The following is a 21,564-nucleotide window of genomic DNA, read 5'->3' as shown; positions in this document are numbered from 1 at the left end:
ACCTCTGCTTTGCTTGTTCTAAAATGTATATAGAGAAAGAGAGAGAGAGGGAGGGAGGAGTTTGCGGTTTGGGGGATGTGGGTATGTTACCTTTATGCTTTACCTTTTCATTTGAAGTGAATTGGCATTTTCCCTAACATGAAAACCATTAGGTTGTTGTACATTTCTTTAGTTTCACAAGATACAGAAATAGGACCTGCCAGCCCAGTGTGCCTTTGGCTGTAGTCAGTACCCGTTTTGTTGAGACTAAAACCTCCTCCTATCCTTGTAAAGCTAGGAATTTGGTAATCTAATTCTAAAACAATAGCTCAGCATGAACCTGAAGTGGTGGGGGATTTCCTAGGGAAAGGGGCTCAGCTGACAGGATAAGAAACGGTAACCGGAAGGTTTCCGGATCTGCTCCAGACACTTCCTGCTGTCTCAAGAGCCTTTTAGCCCAGGTGTGTTGAACTGGATGTGAGAGAGAGAGAGAGAGAGAGAGAAAGGGAGCTGTTGGGTAGAAGAGAAAGGACTGGGGAATCTTATAGAACAGTTTGCTCAGCATCATGTTTGACATATTGAACATGTAAAATTTTCCTTGATATTCTTTAATTCTGTCAATGTACAGATGAAACTTTAGTAGTGTTAATAGACACTGGCAGCTAGTGTGTAGTTGTACATTAACAGTCATCTATTGGGGAAGAACTGGAGAAGTTACGTCCTGATGTAGATCAGTGGAATCAGTATTGGCAGCTTAATTCCATTATGGAGATTATTGGATGACAGGAGCTCTTTTTTGATCCTTGTAATTGATCATCTGGAATCTGATCTGTGCTGATTATGGACACACTAAGGATGGGATCCATCCAGACCATTCAGAGCCTGCTGAATGGACTGTTTTCTGACCATGCCTCTTTGCCTCGGGAGACTCTTGTTGGTTGGAGCGCAGTTGTTATTTTAAGGTTTTTAGGTTTTTATGCTCCCGGTGTAACTCAGCCAGCAGTCACCAGTTCAGAATTTCTAAACGTATCCAGCATGCCTTCTAATAGCAAATCTTAAAGATTGAAGGGAATGGGGTGGGGGCTTAAAAAAGAAAAAAAAATGATGGGGGAGAAAAGATTTTTTAAAAGCTGTTTTAGATCAGAGCAAGACAAAAGGAAAAAAAAAAAAAGACTGACACAGCCCTAGTGTGCCTGGAATTTGTGGTTGAGTAATACTTTCCTGTTATTTCTTTTTTAGGTTGTTTTTCCATCATTCAGAGCATTGCCTGAAGCAGGTCCACCATGCCGTTAGTAACGAGGAACATCGAGCCAAGGCACCTGTGCCGTCAGACGTTGCCTAGCGTTAGAAGCGAGCTGGAATGCGTGACCAACATCACCCTGGCAAATGTCATCCGACAGCTGGGCAGCCTGAGTGAGTGCCGCAGAGAGCCTGTGCTTTGCCCTCAGGGGTCGTTGGTGCTCTTTATTTAGTTTCCTTCTCCTCCCGTGTTCCTGTTTCTCCCCCATCTGCCTTTCCTAGGTAATGCGAAGATGTATCCTCCCCCCCTTTCCTGAAAGAGAGGTTCCTTTTTGGTCCAGATTCTTCCCCTCAACCCTTTCTTCATCTACTGCCTCCCTCTAGGTTCCCTCCACCTCCCCCTCCACCTGCTTCAAAAGAAATCTGTGGGAAGGGTAGCAGGAAGGGCTGCAGCAGAAACTGCAGATGGAATGACAGAGCAGAATTCTCTGTGTGTAAAGTGGGAGGTTCACAGAACAGTATCTTGGTTGGGGAATGTGCCTGTAATTGCACGAGCTGTTCGATGTAGCTGACTTCATTGAAGCCTCAAATGTGCCAGTAGTCTTTATCTCTCCGACACCCCCCTCCCCCCAACTTTTCTTCCCAAAGAGGAGTAAAGCAAACACACTCAGATTCTAGCCAACTTGTCTACCCTGGTAGACATTTAATTGTGCAAGCCCCCAGGTCCAAGTTCAGGGTACAAATTACTTTTGCAGTCTCTGGGGTATTGGGAGTTTTGCAAGCTGCGTTTACACACAGTGACACAAAGTGTAGCTGGAGCCATTCTTCTCTAGGAGGAAGATGGGGTTTAGCCCAGTCTGTTTTGGAGCTGAGGGAAAGCCAGCTCAATGATTTTTTTTTTTTTTAATTGGCAAGAATGAATGAGATTGCCTTGGGTGGGGTGTATGCATGGGTTTGGATTTCACTCTGAATCAAGCTGATTTTGTTTGAAGGTGAGGTATGGGAAGGGCCGATGCTTGGATAGGGTCTGCATTTGTCTAGTGCCACTCCAGCTCCCATAAGAACGTCCATCAAATCGCCATTTTAGTGATCTTTCTTAGCAAAGGCATCTTGGTATGAATTATTTCAGACACTCACCCTTCCTATCACATCACTGCCCTTAGTGAAGACAGTGGGACATCAGGAAAGCCTGCCTTCCCCCAGATAGTATCAGGCCTTCCTTTAAAATAGGGCCCCGAGGAGACAGAGCTCTGTGACCATATGATGTATGGGGTCTGAGATTCCTAAGCCTTTACCTAGCTCACTTGATCCAGGGCTTAGGGAAACTTGGATGGGGTGTCAGGAAGAAATGAAACCCTGCCAGTGCCTGTCTTACACAAAGGAACACTGACAGCAGTGCAGCTGACGTGGAAGCACATGAAGGTGGCAGAGAGCCTCACTGCTTCTTAAAAGCATCATTTCTGCTTCTGTCACCCTGAGAAGGCCAAATGGGTGGAAGTCAATCACACACTGGTTCTTTCTCCATAGGACAAAGGACATCTAGCTAATGATGCTTCTTACTCTCACTCAGCAGGAGTTATGCTCTCTCTCAGGTGTTTTTCCAGGGTAGTGTTGATGGATGTCATTGCTCACTCTCCCACTTGTGATCAGACCACTCCTGTCTGGAGGAAGCCAGTCTGAGGGCCAGGGTTGGTTTGTGCCTATGGAAACAAGATTTCCTCACATTGTGGCGCTAACTGACCCTTTATTCATCCAGTAAATATGTATTGAACATATTTTATGTGCCAGATGCTGAGGGAATACAGCGATAATAAGAAATGGTCTCTGCCTTCCAGGAGCTCATAATCTACCAGAGGAGACAGAATGAATAATTCTTACGGGGAGAGAGTGAGAGGGGAACTCATATTTGTTGATTGCCTGCTTTACACCAAGTTTTAGTAGGATATTGACATAGATGTCAAGTAATTCCCCTGGGTGATCCTTTAAGGGTAGGTGGTGGTATTCCCATTTTTCAGGTGAAGAAATGAAGGCTCAGAAAAGTAAGGTGAGGGGCCCCTGGGTGGCTCAGTGGGTTAAGGCCTCTGCCTTCGGCTCGGGTCATAATCCCAGGGTCCTGGGATCGAGCCCTGCATCGGGCTCTCTGCTCAGCGGGGAGCCTGCTTCCCCCTTCCTCTCTGCCTGCCTCTCTGCCTACTTGTGATCTCTGTCTGTCAAACAAATAAATAAAATCTTTAAAAAAAAAAAAAAAAAGAAAAGAAAAGAAAAGTAAGGTGACTTGCCTGGAGAGACAGCAGCAATAAGAGGTAAAGTCAGACTTCCAAAGACTTTCTCAGCTCTGTCCTGTACTCTCTGTCTCTGCCAACACTGCCCTGGTTCAGACCTCTGTTGACTTTTACCTGAACGATTGCCTTATCCTCCCTTTGGCTTCCCTTTCTCTGATCAACCCTCCTAAATCTATAAACCTAAAAATCTTGTAAATATTAAGCCTATATCCCTGCCAGAGTGGTCTGCTTAAAACACAAATCTCACTTTTTACTTTTATAATTCTGAATTGTTTGAATTTTTGAAAATTAAGACTGTTAACGTTTGCAATTTAAAAAGTGTGTGGGTTTTTTTTTTAAGATTTTGTTTATTTATTTGAGAGACAGAGTAGAGAGAACACAAGCAGGGAGGAGGGGAGGAGCAGAGAGAGAGGGAGCAGCAGGCTTCCTATTGAACAAGGAACCTGACGTGGGGGTTCCATCCCAGGACCCTAAGATCATGACCTGAGCTGAAAGCAAATACCCAACCAAGCCACACAGGTGCCCTTAAAAAGTGTTTGGTTTTTTTTTCTTTTTTAAAGATTTTATTTATTTATTTGACAGAGATCACAAGTAGGCAGAGAGGCAGGCAGAGAGAAAGGGAGAAGCAGGCTCCCTGCCGAGCGGAGAGCCCAATGCGGGACTCGATCCCAGGACCCTGGGATCATGACCCGAGCCAAAGGCAGAGGCTTTAACCCACTGAGCCACCCAGGCGCCCTTTTTTTTAAAATTACTTATTTATTTACTTACTTTTTAGAGACCCTTTTTTTTTTTTTAAAGATTTTATTTATTTGACAGAGATCACAAGTAGGCAGAGAGGCAGGCAGAGAGAGAGGAGGAAGCAGGCTCCCCACGGAGCAGAGAGCCCGATGTGGGGCTCGATCCCAGGACCCTGGGAACATGACCTGAGCCGAAAGCAGAGGCTCCAACCCACTGAGCCACCCAGGTGCCCCTTTACTTACTTTTTAAAAGAGTTTGTTTATTTGTCAGAGAGAGACTGCACGCACACTGCCAGCAAGCCACAGCAGGGAGCTGCAGGCAGAGGGAGAAGCAGGCTCCCTGCTGAGAAGGAGCCCAATGTGGGACTCCATCCCAGGACCCTGGGATCACGGCCTGGGCTGAAGGCAGCGGCTTAAACAGCTGAGCCACCTAGGTGTCCCTAAAAAGTGTTTTTATTTTTTTAAGATTTTGATTATTTATTTGACAGAGATCACAAGTAGGAAGAGAGGCAAGCAGAGAGAGAGGGAGAAGCAGGCTCCCTGCTGAGCAGAGAGCCCGGCGAGGGACTTGATCCCAGGATCCTGAGATCATGACCTGAGCCAAAGGCAGAGGCTTAAGCCACTGAGCCACCCAAGCGCCCTTAAAAAGTGTTTTTAAGTAAGAGTACAGGGGCTCCTGGGTGGCTCAGTCATTAAGCATCTGCCTTCAGCTCAGGTCATGATCCCAGGGTCCTGGGATGGAGCCCCGTGTCAGGCTCCCTGGTCAGTGGAAAGCCTGCTTCTCCCTCTCCCAATCCCTCTGCTTGTATTCCTGCTCTCACTGTCTTTCTCTGTCAAATAAATAAATAAAATCTTAAAAAAAAAAAAAAAAGATTCCAGATCCTTTTAATAAACAGACAAATAAATAAATGTACAAATGTTAAAAATCTCCCCTGTTCCTCACTGTGGGCTTGTATAAGTTTCTTGGTCTTGCATTCGAGACTTTTCAAGACTTGCCTTCCTTTCTAATCATTTTTCTTTTTCTTTTTCTTTTTTTAAAAGATTTTATTTATTTGACAGAGAGAGAGCACAAGTAGGCAGAGAGTGGGGGTGGGGAGCAGGCTTCCCGTTGAGCAGAGAGCCCAACGTGGGGCTAGATCCCAGGACCCTGAGATCATGACCTGAGCTGAAGGCAGACGCTTAATGACTGAGCCACCCAGGCGCCCTCCAGTCATTTTTTTTGCAATCCATCTTCTCCCAGGGATTTTACAATCTTTTAAAAATATATATTTTTTTTTAATGAAAAAGGAGGAAAAGAGGGGAAAAGGAAGGAAGAAAAAATGAATTATCAACTACTTGTAGTACTTCTGAGATAGACCATAGTCTCTCGTGCGGTGCCCTTGCTATTGTTTCTCCTGCCTGGAGAAACCTCACCGTCCTTGTAGCTGATCTTCAAGGCCTAGCTCAAGGACCTCCTCCTCCAGGCTGGACTAAGTGCTTCTCTGAGCTCCTATTACGTGCTTGTAATTATTACCTACCACATTATATTGAAAATTAACTGTATCTCTTATACTAAATTAAAAGTTCTCTGATGGCAGAAATCATGTCTTGTTTGTTCTTAAACCCCAGTGTTTATCCTGCGTAGTATCTGGCACCCAGTAGAAGCTCAGTAAATGTTTGTTGAATGATTCATGCCTATATTCTTGCCACCATTCCATGCTGTTGGTGCATAGAGAATATAGGGAAGGAGGTAATACTCCTGTGGGGAGTCAGTGCATGGTGTGGGAGTATAGGGAGAGTTAGGGAATGCTTCACAGAGGAGACTAGATTTGAATCAGGCCTTGAATGATGACTGGAATTTCATCTTGCAGACAGTGGGGCAGGAATAGGCTCATATGTGCTTCACATTCATGACCTTGGCCTCATGGCCTCATGTACTACAGCCAGAAGTGCTTGGTCTGGTAGGCACAATCTGATTATGCAATGGATAAAGCACAAAACTAAAAATTCCACAGTCTTGGATTGCTCCGTGATTGCATATCCAGAGTTTTTATTTACCCTCAGTGCAGAGAGATTGGCATTTCACATATTAGGTTGCCGTATCTTAGGAAATATAGGCACAGCCAGCCAGCCTGCACTTTTGAGTCAGTATCCTGACCACCTGGTAGAATGGAATCCTCACTTGGGTAAATTAAGAAATCATGCTGTGATATTGGGTTTTCTGAGTGTAGAGGGACCATGCCACTGGGGGACTACTCCAAGACTCAGACCTCAAGCAAAAGCAGTGCCATATTTGTAAAAATCAGATTTAACTTGTTCATGTCTGCCTAAGATTCCATTTGAACAGTTCTGCTAAGGGGGGATGTTGAAGACTACTTGGAATCTCTTGCAAAAATATGGTTGGTAACTGTTGTGAATGTCCTGATGTGATAGTGGATCTGTTTTTGTAATCTGAATGAATGAAATTTAACTCTGAACAAGGTACTTTAGTTTTCTCCTTATATAAGTGTGTCACACTCCTATTTTCAGAGATTGGGGTAATATTTAGTACCCGAAGAATAGGAACTATCATATTACTGACTAGAATTATATCTTAAATTTCCTGTAAAACGGCATATTTAGATAACTCATAGTCTTGAAAGTCATCTGATGTGGTTGGGCAGTTTCATTGTAACAACCTAATATTTTTAGCCCATTTAATTCTGTGACAGTTTCGTAAGGTTGATACAGTTACCCTCATTTTACAGATGAGGAAATTGAGGCTGAGATATTGTGACTTGCTGAAGAGTATGTAGGTATAAATAGAAAGAACTGAGATTAACTCCAGATTTTTCTGATTGAAGTCTGCTTCGACTTCCATGTATAGACCCAAGGTGGGCCTGATGTGATGATGTGATGGGGGCGGGGGGAGGCAGGAGGGGACCTTCACACCACCTCCCTCCATCTTCAGATAGCATTCTCAGTGTTTACATGTTTATATGTTGGGGGTAAGATTTATCTTGAAAATAGCTTTCACATTCAGCCACTACTCACACTACCACTACTCCCTTCACCAAGGAGCAGGAAATCCTGGGTATTCTTGGTGCCTTAAGGATGGGTTGCTTTGGGGTTTTCTTTTCCTCCAGAATAGCTAGTCAGTTAACAGATTTTTTTTTTTTCTTAGTAACCCCTAAGCCCATTGTGGGCTCAGACTCACAACCCCAAGATCAAAAGTCACATGCTCTATCTACCAACTGAACCAGTCAGGTGCCCTGGTTAACAGATATTTTTGAGCCTGGTTTATTTTTCATAAGTAATGTTGTATGTTTATCTGCTTTAGCTTTCCAATCACAGTTTTCCATTACCTGAATGAACATGATGCAGTGTGGTTTTTATGGGAACTTAGCTGTATTATGGACAGGGATCAGATAACATCGTCAGCCTGCAGAACAGAAATGCAGCTTCATTAGCCAGCTTGTGTCTTTGAACCCAGGAGCTTCCCATGGTTGTTTAAATCACAAGATCGTTTAGTATGCAAAAACTTGTTCTTTCCTTGATTAGAAACTCCTTATTGACTAAATTTACCAGCAATTCAAAATATGCTGTTGATTGGTCTTATCCTTACTCTCCAGGTTACACTGGGAAGGTGAGCTGCAGTTCACCATGAAGGTGCAGTTTTGGCCTTTTGACTAATATTTTCCCCCTCAAGTGTGGACTAAGCACAAAGTTTAAAAGCTAAAAGTCAGAGCTTACTTAAAATAGTTCTCAGTAGTTTTTTTGGTTGGGCACCATCACCTATGCCTACCTTCACCTTGCAAGTAAGAAACTCCGTATATTTATTCATGTGTGCTGCTTTTCATTCCTAGCAAGAATGTGCTTTGTGGCTTGGAATGACAATATGGAGGTAGTGTCAAATTGCTGGTAGGTTTCTTTGGCTGCAAATTCTCATTGCATTCCAGGGTTGAAAGTACGGAACTCTTTTCTTTTTCTAAAAAATAAGATACTGTGGAAAGAGACCACTGGTATGTTGGTTTTCAGGCAGGGCTTGAAAATTTCAGCTTTTCACTTGTTCCCTCAGATGTAGATTTGAAGAACTATAACCTAAAGCAAAGACTTCCAAAGTTATAGGTTATAGAACATAAAATAACCTTTTCACCTCTTAGAAGAAGTTTTAACTCTCTGTTTTGAGTTGTTGATAAATTCAAGGCCCCTCAAAGATACAACTCATCATGGTTATTGAATGTACTTCGAAGGTTCCATTGAGGATGTAATTTTTTATTTTTCATGTAAATTGTAGACACCTACAAGGGCCTTGTAACTCCCATTCTGTTTTCAAGAACCATTTTACAAGGTGCTTTTACAGAGCAGCAAGGGGTGAAGGGCTATAGGCAAATGTGTAGACATATTGTCTACTCTTCCAGGATTAGTTTTTTGTATTGCACCTTTTGATATTATTCAGCCTGCATTGAGTTCGTGACCATTCAGAGTTTGCCAAGAAGACTATTAGAGGACAAATGCAGACTGCTCAGGCTATGGAGGGCGCATCTCCATCTCCAAGAGCAAGCATCTGCATGTAACCCAAACTGTCCTGGAGGTGGGTGGGTTTGTGTTGGGGAGGTGGGGAATAAGATCCTTAGGAGCAAGTTTTTCTAATCATTTATGTCATTCTTATGCTCTAGTGACTTGGTTTCTTTGCTCTGTCAGGTAAATATGCAGAGGACATTGTTGGAGAGCTCTTTACTCAGGCAAATACCTTTGCCTCTCGGGTAAGTTCCCTTGCTGAGAGGGTCGACCGCCTACAAGTTAAAGTCACTCAGCTGGATCCCAAGGAAGAAGAAGGTAAGGAAGCTGAGCTCAGCATTTGTAGGCTTTGCTGAGCAGTTTCTTAGGATTTTTTTCTCCGGATTTATAAAAAAGTGAGGGGAAAAAAATCACAGAGACCTATGGAGCTCTGCTTTGAAATGACACAAGCCCGGGTGGTGTAAAGAAACCTTTTTAGCTCTACCACACCCCCACATGCTCCCTTTCTCCCATTCCCCCAGTTCTTGCTCAGATCCCCCCTCCCCCAATCATATTTTGTTACCATAAAAGTACTTGGAAGATTCATTCCTCCTAAGGAGAGGCCTGCTAGATCTGGCCACATAGTAAACCTTTGTGTTGCCTCATTTTGTTCAGTCGTGAAATGGCTGGGCTGCTGACAGCCTTGTGGGGCTTCCCCAGAGGGGGAGAAAAAAAAACCTGGCTGCAGACAGCCGCAGCCAAGAAACGCAGCAGCTGAGGCCTCTCAGACTGGTGTGACTCAGTGTTTGCTCAAATAGCCTGTCGTCCATTTTCTCCTGCCTTCCATCTTCTCTCAGTGTCACTGCAAGGAATCAACACCCGGAAGGCCTTCAGAAGCTCTACTATTCAAGACCAGAAGCTTTTTGACAGAAACTCTCTCCCAGTACCTGTCTTGGAAACATACAACACCTGTGATACTCCTCCACCTCTAAACAATCTGACCCCTTACAGGTAACTTAGCTAGTTCTTCCCTTTGTTGACCTGTGGTTAACAACACTAGATTGGCCTTTTAGTTAAAGATGTTTGCATCAGAGGATTGTGTCCAGAAGCTTACTACCTACCCCAGAGTTGTTTGTGGCGGCAGCAGCTATGTTTACCACATGAACACTTGTCACTTAGTATTGTTTGGTCTCTGAAATTCATAGTAAATATAATATATATTGAAAGTTTGCTCTAGCATTGCATGCTGCAGAGTTTAATTTGGTATAAGCCAGGTCCATCCTGGATTCCATCCAAGGAATTTAGTTATTACAGAACCAAAAGGACTTTGTTACAAAGCAGTCCTAGAGCTTGCATCCCAGGGGCAGCATTGGAGCAAGGCTCCCACTTACTCTGAAACCACTAGATTACCAGATGTTCGGGTGTGTTAGTAGAGCTAGCTTTGTGGACTGGCTACTCCGGGCCCTCAGGGTCCTTCCAAAGCTTAAGGAATAATTGGCGTTCTTCCAAATGAGTGTCGCTCACTTTGTTTAGAACATCCTTTTGACATTCCCCTCTGCTAGGACCTGTACTGCTGCAGCTAAACTTGAGATAGACAGCTTAAAGCCCCTCCCCCTCCAGGGGTCTGTAGTACGATCATCCTGCAGAAAACCACTGAGCAGGGGCAGAAAGTGAATATTTATCTTGTTTGTATCCATAAATATCTTTGGAACAGGTAAAAAGTAATTACAGATAGCTGGAGGCAGATGTCTTCTGCGAGACATGGGTATACTGCAAAGTAGGATGTGTGTGTGTGCAGAACTCAAGGACACCCACCTGATCCAGGGAGCCTGGAAATAGGAGCGTGGTAGCTATTCACACAGATAAAAGTACACAGCATCTACCCCATAGCGTCTACCCTGTGTTATTATTATGTAAAATTATGTTTATACCTTGGCTTTCAAAAGGGCTAGCTAGCAGAGCAGGACAGAGTTTTGACTCTGTAGCCTCCATTATTTATCAAGTTGGATTTGGGCAGAGAGGTTTCAGGGCAATAAGGGAGTGTACACCTGATACTGAAGGGAGTGTGACATATGACATGGGGCTTGTGTGATAGAATAGGATAAACAAATGATACTAAGACGAAGTTTATTTTTCAGTTAATGATATTTTCCTTTTTATCATTCTCCTCTCAGTTATCTGGATTTGGCCTAACAGAAATGAGCAGTGGTGTAGTTAACTCAAAACAAGATTTAATATAAAAGTCATTAGTGTTTGATTCGGAAATGCTTTCTGTGTGTCATGACAGGCCAGGGAATAGAATTGCCTTTCTAATAAATGTCCACCCCTAGCGCATGCTTTCTGGAAAGTCATGCCAAAGTGTAGGATTCCAACCAGGACTATCAAGTCTGGTAGGTAACCCTTACATGGACACTCAGTAGCTCTCTTGGTTACTTCTGTCACAGCAACTAAAAGATGGTAATTAAATCTCATCATAAAACAGCTGGCCATCTGTTCTCACTGGGGCCCCCTTGTGGTTGGGGGTATGGTGGGGGTACTGAGCTATTCTAGAAGGGAGCAGGAAGGTGGATTGCTATGGTGACCTGTTTTTACAGAGCAATAACAGCTGCACACATAAACACTTTCATGTATATGTGTATCTATACATAATGTACACATGTGTGCCTGCACATACATGTACAGGCTTCAGGTGGGTGGGAAGCCGCTAATGGTTCCTGGAGAGTCCTGGGGAATTGGTGGAGGAAGGGGAACCAATGGCAGAAATCCCCTCTGATGTGCCAGGATATCAGGTTATCCTCAGGGAGATGTCTGTAGCCATGCAGATCATTAGAAATAATCAGGATCCCTGCTGCTCTAGCCTGTTCTTGCCCTGACCATGCAGATTCCTGTACCAGGAATTGAAAGTAAGGCTAAGTTTCTTAAAAAGCCAGATAAATAAAGAGGTGCCATTCTGGGGGCACTGGAATGCTGGTGTGTAAGAGGAAATATGCAGTCAATTTGAATGACTTCTTGATTCCTCAGTGTAAAAACTGCTAACTGGTAGGTATTTGGAATATTGGATTTGCTTGGGAGCTCATCTGTCTACTGACAGCTACTTGTCTTCATTTCTATCCCAGGGACGATGGGAAAGAGGCACTCAAATTCTACACAGACCCTTCATACTTCTTTGATCTTTGGAAGGAGAAGATGCTGCAGGACACCAAGGATATCATGAAAGAGAAGAGAAAGCATAGGGTGAGGGGAAAGGGGCCTCTGTTCTACACATCAGTAGGCACGATTGTGGAGGGGGGATAAAAAGGAAGCCAGTCTTATATGAAGTAATCATTCCGAGTGGCTGCTTGCTTGGATGCCAGGTGAAACTCTTTAAAAAATGTGTCCACTCCAAGCACAACCAAGATGAAAGTATAAATCACACCAAAAATGTGTTTGTTCCCCCTAGTGCTATTAACAATTGAGTATATTCAGGCTGAGTTTTAGAAATTGACTTTTCTATTCACCATTTATTTCTCTTGCAATTTGCACCTGACTCTGCTGGACACTCAAGCTAGGCTAGTCCCTTCCCCGCCAGTTTTGCAGCTCATTTCTCAGAGAGCAGCACAGGGCTCCACAGTGTTTGATTTGCAAACAGGAACGGTTTAACACCTTCACTACTGATTGGGTAGGGCTGGGTGAGTAGGCCTAATTTTGGGAGCCGCTCCTCTCCCCGTAAACCGCCATTGATGTGTGTAAGCATATGACCAACCAGTTGCAGCGTCACAATCCCATTAGCATGGCTGCCGGGAGGCCCAAGAGAGCACCAGGGGCGAGTGCAGCTGAACAGGCTGAGAAACTCCTCATTGGTTGTTTGACTTTGTTTTGTTAACTGTTTCCTTATATTTGTCCCAGAGATAGTGACTGACCTTTGTGGCAGAGCAAGTAACAAATAGCTTTTTACTAACTTGCTGACAGTTAGAGCTGCTCAGAAACATGAGTGAGTTACCCAGGAAGGTGGTGAGTTTCCCATCTGTAGAGGTGTGTGAGTGTTGAACTGAGTGAATGTGTTTGACCTTGGAAGGTGCTTTGGACTAGATGACCTCTAGGTCACTCCAAAACCAGTAATTCTATAAATTCTCTAGTTACTGTGTGTTGTCGAGGCACGTCATCTCTTGGGTGTGCATCCCTGAAGGTGGATGGAGTTTTAATGAAGGACTTTGGAATAATGTTTTACAAAGGCTTTTCTGTTTCTTTTCATTATAGAAAGAAAAGAAAGATAATCCAAATAGAGGAAATGTAAATCCACGTAAAATCAAGACACGGAAGGAAGAGTGGGAAAAGATGAAGATGGGACAGGAGTTTGTGGAATCCAAAGAAAAGCTGGGGCCTTCTGGGTAGGTAATGCTTTCATATTATTGGTAGCATTTCTGAAGGGCCTGGGGCCATGGGGATAACAGCCTGGCAGCTCTGGTGTGGCACCTTTCACACTCCCCTGAAGTCTGGCTGTGTGGCTGAGATCAATATCACTGTTAATCAGCTACCTTACCGTGCATCCATCTGGTGATAAAAATTTGCTGAATAAATCAAGAGACTCAGCAGTTTAAATGAGATAACTGTAGTAGTTCGGAAAAGAATGCCCACGGCTTCTAGTGCCCTTGCTCTGCCAGACGCTAGTATGTCTGTGGGCCCCAAAGGAAAGACTGGAAAGAAAAGAAAAGTGGTCTTGGGAGCCCTTTGCCTCCAGAGCATTGATTTGAAGGTCATGCCTAAGAGCTGGACATTTCACAGGACTGGAAATGGCCCGGTAGAGAATTTGTGCACATCACCGAAGCAACTTTTCAGTCAGCCTTTGTCAGTCTCAGGAGAGAGGCTGGCCAAGGGACTGAAAGCAGACCTCAGAGACAGTGTGGGAAAGGTCGCTCGGCCAGTATTGAGGCTATATATCTACATCGGGAAACAGTAGATGTCAGTCTGACCCATTTCCCAATACCAAATCACACTGGAGGTTTAAAAGGGGAAAAAAATGGTTTTGAGCTTGGTTCGATGTTTATCCTGGTGTCCGACCTGTGTGACATTCAAAGCCAAGTCACCACGACTGCTTGGCATGAATGTTGCCCTGGTTTTTTCTCTAAATACATTGCATCCTGGCTGTCAGAGAACCATGCCAGCCCATGCCGGGTGTCTAGGAATGATAAAAGGAAAGAGTTGAGTTGTTCTTGCTTTTAGGAATAACTCTACCATGAAAATCTTGACTTTTAAAAATCTTGACACTTCTGACACTAGTTCTTCTTGGATTAAGAGATTTGTTTTAAAGAGTGATGAAGATGGTGAGAGAAAAAATAAACCTTTCTCTCTACAGGGAAATCAGACCCGAGGGTACCTTCATTACCTTCACCTCCCAGTAAAAGGGGCCATTTGTTCTGTGGTCCCATCCTGTTCAGACAGGCCTTGTCCTAGGTTCTGTGACTGTAAGGCCAGAAACTTGCACGTTCAGAATGCTAGCTATTATGCATTTGGTTTTTGTTGTGTTTGTGTGGAATGAGACTAGTGAAAATGAGGACTGTACCTCCCATTTTCCTGTTGTCCAAGAAGTTTGGGATTGGGCTACATGGCTGGTCTGCCTGGATGTGCTTGTTGGTGAACCTATAAAGAGATGTACCAAGCCTACAGGGCTCCAGGCCTTGGGGATTTTCTGCATCAGAGCATCATTTGACTCGTTAGTTCCCTCCAGCTCTCTTCTCTCCGGGGTCTGTTTGAGATGAGTTCTTTAGAACCCAGCAGTAGTGGAGAGAAGGGGGAGATGGAGCAGAACCAACCGTATTTTGCTGGCTGCTGTTTGTTGTATTCGTGTCATTTGGAGGTTTGTTGGTCACCCAAGGCCCAGTGCTCTGAGGGACAGGTTTGCGTGAGGCACAGGCCCTAGTACCCTCCTTAAGTTGGCAGCTCGTCCTATTGAATAAGAGACCTGGCAGGGAGACCGAGTCTTAGCTCCCACACAGCAACTTGCATTTGTCCTTAGCTTGGTTTTGCAATCAAATGCCTCCTTGGCCTTTGAGTACTCCAGAGGCTTCCTGACCTCCACACCAGGCTGTGTGCCAGTCACGTGTTTGCAGCTCACTAGCCTTGGGGCTCAGCTTTGCCCTTTGCCACAAGACAGACTTTGGGATTTTGCGGATAGGCTGCTCTTAACATTTGGGAGAGAATTTAAAAGAACTGCTGCGTTTGACAAGGCCAGCCAGCACTGGGAAAGGAGCAGCATGGTTTTGATTATCCGTGTTGAATCCCATTCCTCTGAATCCAGCAGGAATAGCCGGGAGAGACTTAACAATAGAATTCAGTACTAAATTTTAATCCTGAATTTAGTCCTAAAATAAAGTTTCAGAATAGCAGAAAATATGTGGGAATATTCTTATTTCTTTCTTCCTAAAAGCTTTTGTATCAAATGCATTTTTGTAGAGTCTCTTAAAAAAAAAAAAAAGAGAGAGAGAGTACCACTCACACTCTTTAAATGACAGTTTTGACATTGGGTTCATTGTCAGGTATCCACCCACCTTGGTGTACCAGAATGGCAGTATTGGCTCTGTTGAAAATGTGGACACAAACAGCTACCCACCACCACCGCTGTCAGATTCCACTTCTCCACCTTCTCCTTCCTTCTCTGAGGACAGCTTGCCTCCCCCACCAGCAGAATTCAGGTAAATGGTGCTCTCTCTCCTGTCTACTCTGGGTGGTTACATACTCTAGAACAAAATAAGTGTACCTCAGGCCACCTGGCTGGCTCAGTCAGTGCAGCATGCAACTCTTGATCTCAGGGTTGTGAGTTTGAGCCCCGTGTTGGGTGTAGAGATTACTTAAAAAAAAAATAAAGTCTTAAGGAAAAAAAACCAACAAAATAATTGTTCCAAATTCAGGGCAGGACCAGTAAAATAACTTGAAGCAGGTCTGTCTAGATAATAGAAATAATTAACATTTTATTAATTGTCTGTGAGGTGCCAGGCATTATGCCAAACACTGTATATATTGCTTCATCCTCACAACAGCCCTCCTGAGATAGGTACCCATTTTACAGATGAGTAAATGATGAGGCACAAAGAGGTCAATGAATTCACCTAAGGTCACACAGCCAGTCAGAGACAGGGCCTTGATTGGAAAGCAGGTCATTCTGTCTGCAGAGCCCATATTCTTATTTTTTTTTGAACTTTTTTTTTTTTTTTTTAAGATTTTATTTATTTGTCAGAGAGAGTGAGAGTGAGCAACAGAGTAGGCAGAGAGAGAAGCAAGCAGGCTCCCTGCCAAGCAAGAAGCCCAATGTAGGTCTCGATTCCAGGACCCTGGGATCATGACCTCATCCAAAGGCAGACGCTTAACCAACTCAGCCACCTACGTGTCTCGAGAGAACCTGTATTCTTTTTTTTTTTTGAAGATTTTATTTATTATTTGACAGTCAGGCAGGCAGAGGGGGAGGGGAGTAGCAGGCTCCCTGCCGAGCAGAGAGCCCGATGTGGGGCTCAATTCCATGACCCTGAAATCATGACCTGGGCCGAAGGCAGAGGCTTAACCCACTGAGCCACCCAGGTGCCCTGAGAGCCCATATTCTTAACAACTAGCTATACTGGAGCAGATAGAGATACCAGCTTACCTCTTGTTTTTTCTTAGCTTTAACTCAGCATGGAATAAAGTGGTATATCATCTGCTGTCCTTAAAATATTTAACAGACACCTTGCCCAGTTATCGAGGAACTTAGCAATCAGTCACCTTTCTACCCTGTTCTGGTTCATTTCACTGCCAGAAAGAATGAAACTAAGGAAAAAGGGAGGTGAAACTTTGACTTTGTCTGTACTGGTGTTTGGCAGAGATGTACAGGGGAAGAGTTAGAAAATGGCTGGAAAGGGATCTGTCTGAGGAGTGTTCAGATTTCAGTGTTTGCTTACAGTTACTTTTCCCTTTCTGATGCCTGACAAAGGAGAGCTTTGAAAGATGCACTGTTCTCCGTGGACACTGTTTAATCGGAGATTAGATATGTTGAAGACCCCTCAGCTGGACACCTAGAGCAGTGCTATAACCCCTCCCCTAACCCGGCCCCATTCTTGGTGGCTCTTGACAGCATTCATCCCAGAGTGCTTTTGGCTGGCGGCCCTGTCAGGTGCAGCTAAGGCTTGAAGGTCTGTGGAAGGTTCCAAAATGGATGCTTTTTTTCTGAGGAGTAGTTAATAGTGGAGGGTAGGTACAACGGTGGAAAAAGAAACCTTTCAACCTCACACGTGGCCTGAGACCTTACAGCTGCAGCCAAGCATATCTGACCCGGGAGGGATGCTCCTTAGTTGTCTCTCAACCCAGGCAAAGTCTGGTGGCACATTCATTTCCCATCTCTGCTGACCCTCAGATCTCCATCCCTTCTCAGGACTTTCCTCATGAACACTGGAGGTGCATTTACCTCAATCTGTGCCCTGTTCAGGTTTGGTCAGCTTAACTTGGTTTCCTGCCCTCACAAGATCTGGTGAATGGTAATAGCCTGAGGACTAGAGCCCAGTGGGTGGGTGATGTTTGGATTATTTTTTTTTTTTTTAAATTTTATTTATTTATTTGACAGACAGAGATCACAGGTAGGCAGAGAGGCAGGCAGAGAGAGAAAGGGAAGCAGGCTCCCTGCTGAGCAGAGAGCCCTATGCGGGGCTCGATCCCAGGACCCTGAGATCATGACCTGAGCCGAAGGCAGAGGTTTTAACCCACTGTGCCCGACATTTGGATTTTTATTCCAGTTTTTCTTGCACGCCTCTTGGTCCTGGTTCCACAATTAAACTGTCCTAGAGGAGGGTTCAGGAGGGTGTCTTCCCTTGGAAGGAAGCTGGAAGGTTTGAGGGGGACCTAGGTGATGACCTTGGCCAACCCTTACCTGATAGAGGAATCCCAGTTTAAACTTCTTTCAGATAGCTTTTCTCAATTTCTACTTACATCCCCCTGCTGATGAGAAGCTCATTGCGTTACAAGACTGTCATGGATTGTTGGTCCGCTCTGACCACTCTCAGGTGTTTTCTGTTTGAGCGAAAATGAAATAGCAGTCAACGAAAATGAACCTAGTTTCGCAGATAAGCTTTATTAGAGATGGGTGTTTGCATGCTGAGAGCGATGGTGGGTCTCTTCTTTGTCCTTTCAGCTGCCCAGCAGACAGCAACCAAAGAGGGCCTGGCTTAGCTGGACCCAAAAGATCCAGCGTGGTCAGCCCAAGCCACCCACCACCAGCTCCTCCTCTGGGCTCTCCACCTGGCTCCAAACCCGGGTTTGCTCCACCGCCTGCCCCTCCGCCTCCACCTCCAGTGATGGGCGTTCCACCCCCGCCACCGCCTGGAGGATTTGGGCCTCCAGGGACCCCACCACCACCTTCACCCTCATCTTTCCCACCTCACCCCGATTTTGCTGCCCCTCCGCCTCCTCCCCCACCGCCCACAGCTGACTACCCAACTCTGCCACCACCTCCCTTGCCCCAACCAGGAGGAGGTGCACCTCCCCCTCCCCCCCCTCCTCCTCCTCCGGGGCCCCCTCCTTTCCCTTCCAGTGGTGCAGAAGACCCGTCTGTTGCACCACCACCGATTTCTGATGCCACCAAGCCTAAGTCGTCCTTGCCACCTGTGAGTGATGCCCGCAGCGACTTACTTTCAGCCATACGTCAAGGTAATTCCCAGTGCTGGGTCCAGGACCTTGAGGCCTTGTCTTTCTGCAGCCAGGATGACTGGAGATTGGGCTAGGGTTTCCATGCCCTTGGGTGGGCACAGATTGGGAGGGACCTCAGGCCTCAGATCACCCTAAAGAAAGGCTTAACTCTAAAAATATGAAAAAATGTAGATTTCTTTCCACCTTAGTTTAAAGTAAAGGATTCTTGGGTTCAGAAGAGCTTGTGTCTCTTGATCTTGGGGTCATGAGTTAGAGCCCCACCTTGGGTGCAGAGGTTACTTTAAACAATAAGTAAGTAAGTAAAGTTAGGGATACTTAACTTGGGTCTTTGACCTCATTGACAAGAGATGTTTTGCCTGTGTTTGCATGCATTTTGTGCCGCAGAGAAAACCAAGCATCACTACCCTAGAAGTTACTTCTCTGGCCACAGTCAGTCATGCCCTGTCCTCCACTTTTGTGCCTTTCATATCCGTCCTCCCTTCTCTCTTCCCCTTTCTCACCCTGTCCTCCTCGGCCTTTTTCTCCTATCCCCTTCCTTCTTTGTCTCCTTCCCTTCCTGCCTTCCCACCTTCCTGCCCTCCCTCATCATCTCACTATTGTGGAGCATTTATTCTCTTTCTGTCAGAGGTTAGGTCTGGTCCCAGTGGGTTAGAGTGGTTTCTTCTGTTTGTGAGCCTTCTTAGAACTAAAGGATTGTCTGGGGGAGAGGAGTTGGGGCAGCTGAGCTCAGCGGTAATCAGCTGGGCAGACTGCGTGCCCAGTGGGTACAGTTCGGTGACCACTCCCCACCTAGACCCTCATGAGAAGTGCCATCCTCACCAGCCTGACAGTGTGGAAATGGAAAGAATGGCAGGCTTCCTTTTCGACACGCCTATAGCATTGGGGCCAGAATTGGATAAACCCTCATCTTTCTTTCTTTCCTTGCTTCCGCCTTTCCCTTTTTGCTTTCTCAGAGTATCTTTCTTCCCCCGACCTGTTCCCCTGACTCTGTCCCACCTCTGGTCACTCCCCCTTCCTCAGGCCTGTGTGGATTCTGAGACCTTTTGAGATTGACTCGCCTTCTAAACCTCTCTCTCTCTCTCTCACATCAGGCTTCCAGCTGCGCAGGGTTGAGGAGCAGCAGGAACAAGAGAAGCGTGATGTTGTGGGCAACGACGTAGCCACCATCTTGTCCCGTCGAATTGCCGTGGAGTATAGCGATTCGGAAGATGATTCCTCTGAGTTTGATGAGGACGACTGGTCGGATTAACTCTTTCTGCCTGCTACCCACCTCTTTTTTCTTTCCTCCTGCTGCTTTCTTTGATGCATATCCCAGCAGTCTAATGCAGGGGGAAAGGGAGGAAAAAGAATTTCAAGGGGCCAAAGTCTTCCCTGAAGCAACCAAAGATATATCCAAGTGCTTCCTCCAAATCAACGTATATTTTCCTATCTCCCCACGGACAGGTCCCCAGATTCAGTAGCTGAGATGTTCCCTCTTCTCTTCAAGTAACTGTTACATATTGAGAGAAGGAAATACTCCAAAGCAGATCCCTTCGATTGGGTTTAGATTGGAGTTGATAACTTCCCCTGAGAGCCATTTTCAACTGTGGTCTCCTTCTAAAATTCTTACCCTTCAAATAATACCAGCCATCTTCTGGTCCTAAAGCCTGCCCCTTTAGGGGCAGCCCCTATCCTTGCAGCCCCTTTCCCATGCACCAAGAGGGCTGAGCAGGCCACATGCCCTAGCAGCCAGACTGCCACCCCTTTCTGCCCTGGTCAGCAACATGACCTTCCCTTTGCTAAGCCGTGTCTATGTCTGGACGCCCTTTATTCTAGGAGCCATGAGGCCCTAAGGAGTGTCTCTCCCTTTGCCCAGAAATGGTGCCTCCTTGTTGCCTCCTTCCCAAGCCCTTTCTCCAGAGTGTGGTGTTCAGGTGTCCCTTAAATGGCCCTCCCTCGATACCAGGTGCTCTAGCTACCACGGCCCAGTTCAAACCTCTAAAACCCATGACCAAACTAGCCCCAATGCGCAGGGATCTGACCTCTGCTAACTGTCAGGAGCCAAGCCTAGAGACTCGGAACTGCAGAACTGGTGGAACTCCTTGGAATCCTACGCCCTTAATGACGCTGAAATCTAGAGATGGGAAATGACTTGCTCTGGGTCACACTTTGGATGGTGACAGAACTCTAGAGCCCAGAATTCCTGATTCCAAGTCACCTCTGCCTTCTGGGACCAAATAGTGAGCACTTGCTAGAATCTAGGCAGAACAGTCTTGGCTCTGTGCTACTCCAGACCTCACCGTAGGTGGGAGTCCAGTAGGAGGGCTCAGAGCTAGTGCCAGGCCTATCCGTGCTGCTCAGAGCCTGTAGCCTGTCTTAAAATTCTCTGCTCCCCCTTTACTATCACCATTGAACCACATGACCTTGGGAGCTGCCCTTCTGGGGGACCAGAGGTAGTGAGAGAAGGAAGGGGGTACACAGCTTTGACAGGTGCTGTTTTCAATTCCTCTGCAACTTGTCCCCCCTTTTATTTCCCCAGTTTAAGCATAGGTTCTGCCAGCTGTAGAAACTTCAGTCCCCCAGGCTCATGGCTGCCGCAGGTAGCTGCCTAGGGGGGCCTGGCAGCCGTGAGGAGGGCTGAAAGGCAGAGGGGCTCTGGCTGTAGTTTCCAGCTCCCACCTCAGTGCGTGCGGTGATGTTCCCTCCCTCACTCCCCCTCTTCCCAGAGCTAATACACAGGTGCTATTATTCAGAAAAAAACTGGTCAGCTTTGGTCAACAGTGAGGTTTCTTCTCTTCTGCCCTAACTATTGTGTAGCCTCTTATGCTGAAACCGGCTTCTCCTGGCTTCTCTGGCTTTCAGAGCCCTGAAACAAAGAGAAACAGGATCTGTCTCTACCCAGCACAGCAAATGGTTGTAGTAATTGCCAAAGCCCTCATAAAGCCCTCCGGCTTGAGGAGTGCGTGTAATCATGGCTACTACCGCTGTGCCCGGGCTGGCTGCTCCCCCCTGCCTCCTCTCCGTGAACTCCCAGCGCGGGGGCCGAGCCTGTAGGGGCCCTCGTGCCCTCCTGCTGGGGCTGCCGCCCAGTGGACCCTCCTCCCCCTCCTCACATCAGGTGTCTGGCACAGGGCTGGCCCCATGCTCCAGTGCTGAGCAGTCCAGGCTGTGTGTGCTCCCGCCTGGCACATTGGAAGCTGAAGGTGCTTTCTTCAGAACCCTAAAATGGCTGTTGAAGGTGTCCCTGG

At 45.9% G+C, this 21,564-nt stretch overlaps 1 protein-coding gene across 2 annotated transcripts in view; it reads left to right on the top strand.

The window, feature by feature from the left end:
- WASF2 (WASP family member 2) overlaps window positions 1-20,197 on the top strand; it is a 76,576-nt gene extending 56,379 nt beyond the window's left edge. For both annotated transcript variants that reach the window (XM_032863884.1, XM_032863885.1), the window contains exons 2-9: window positions 1,219-1,392; window positions 8,900-9,034; window positions 9,553-9,706; window positions 11,812-11,929; window positions 12,932-13,062; window positions 15,208-15,363; window positions 17,823-18,337; window positions 19,429-20,197. In XM_032863884.1, coding sequence (XP_032719775.1) covers window positions 1,263-1,392; window positions 8,900-9,034; window positions 9,553-9,706; window positions 11,812-11,929; window positions 12,932-13,062; window positions 15,208-15,363; window positions 17,823-18,337; window positions 19,429-19,586 — 1,497 coding nt within the window. In that variant the 5' untranslated portion in view covers window positions 1,219-1,262 and the 3' untranslated portion in view covers window positions 19,587-20,197. The remainder of the gene's footprint in view (window positions 1-1,218; window positions 1,393-8,899; window positions 9,035-9,552; window positions 9,707-11,811; window positions 11,930-12,931; window positions 13,063-15,207; window positions 15,364-17,822; window positions 18,338-19,428) is intronic.
- The last annotated feature ends 1,367 nt before the right edge of the window (window positions 20,198-21,564 follow it).

This window comes from Lontra canadensis, unplaced genomic scaffold, assembly GCF_010015895.1.
Source record: "Lontra canadensis isolate GAN:19392208 unplaced genomic scaffold, GSC_riverotter_1.0 scaffold25, whole genome shotgun sequence".
Taxonomy (NCBI): Eukaryota; Metazoa; Chordata; class Mammalia; order Carnivora; family Mustelidae; genus Lontra; species Lontra canadensis.
The sequence above is the reverse complement of the archived record's forward strand: the minus strand, read 5'-3'. Positions and strand labels throughout refer to the sequence as shown.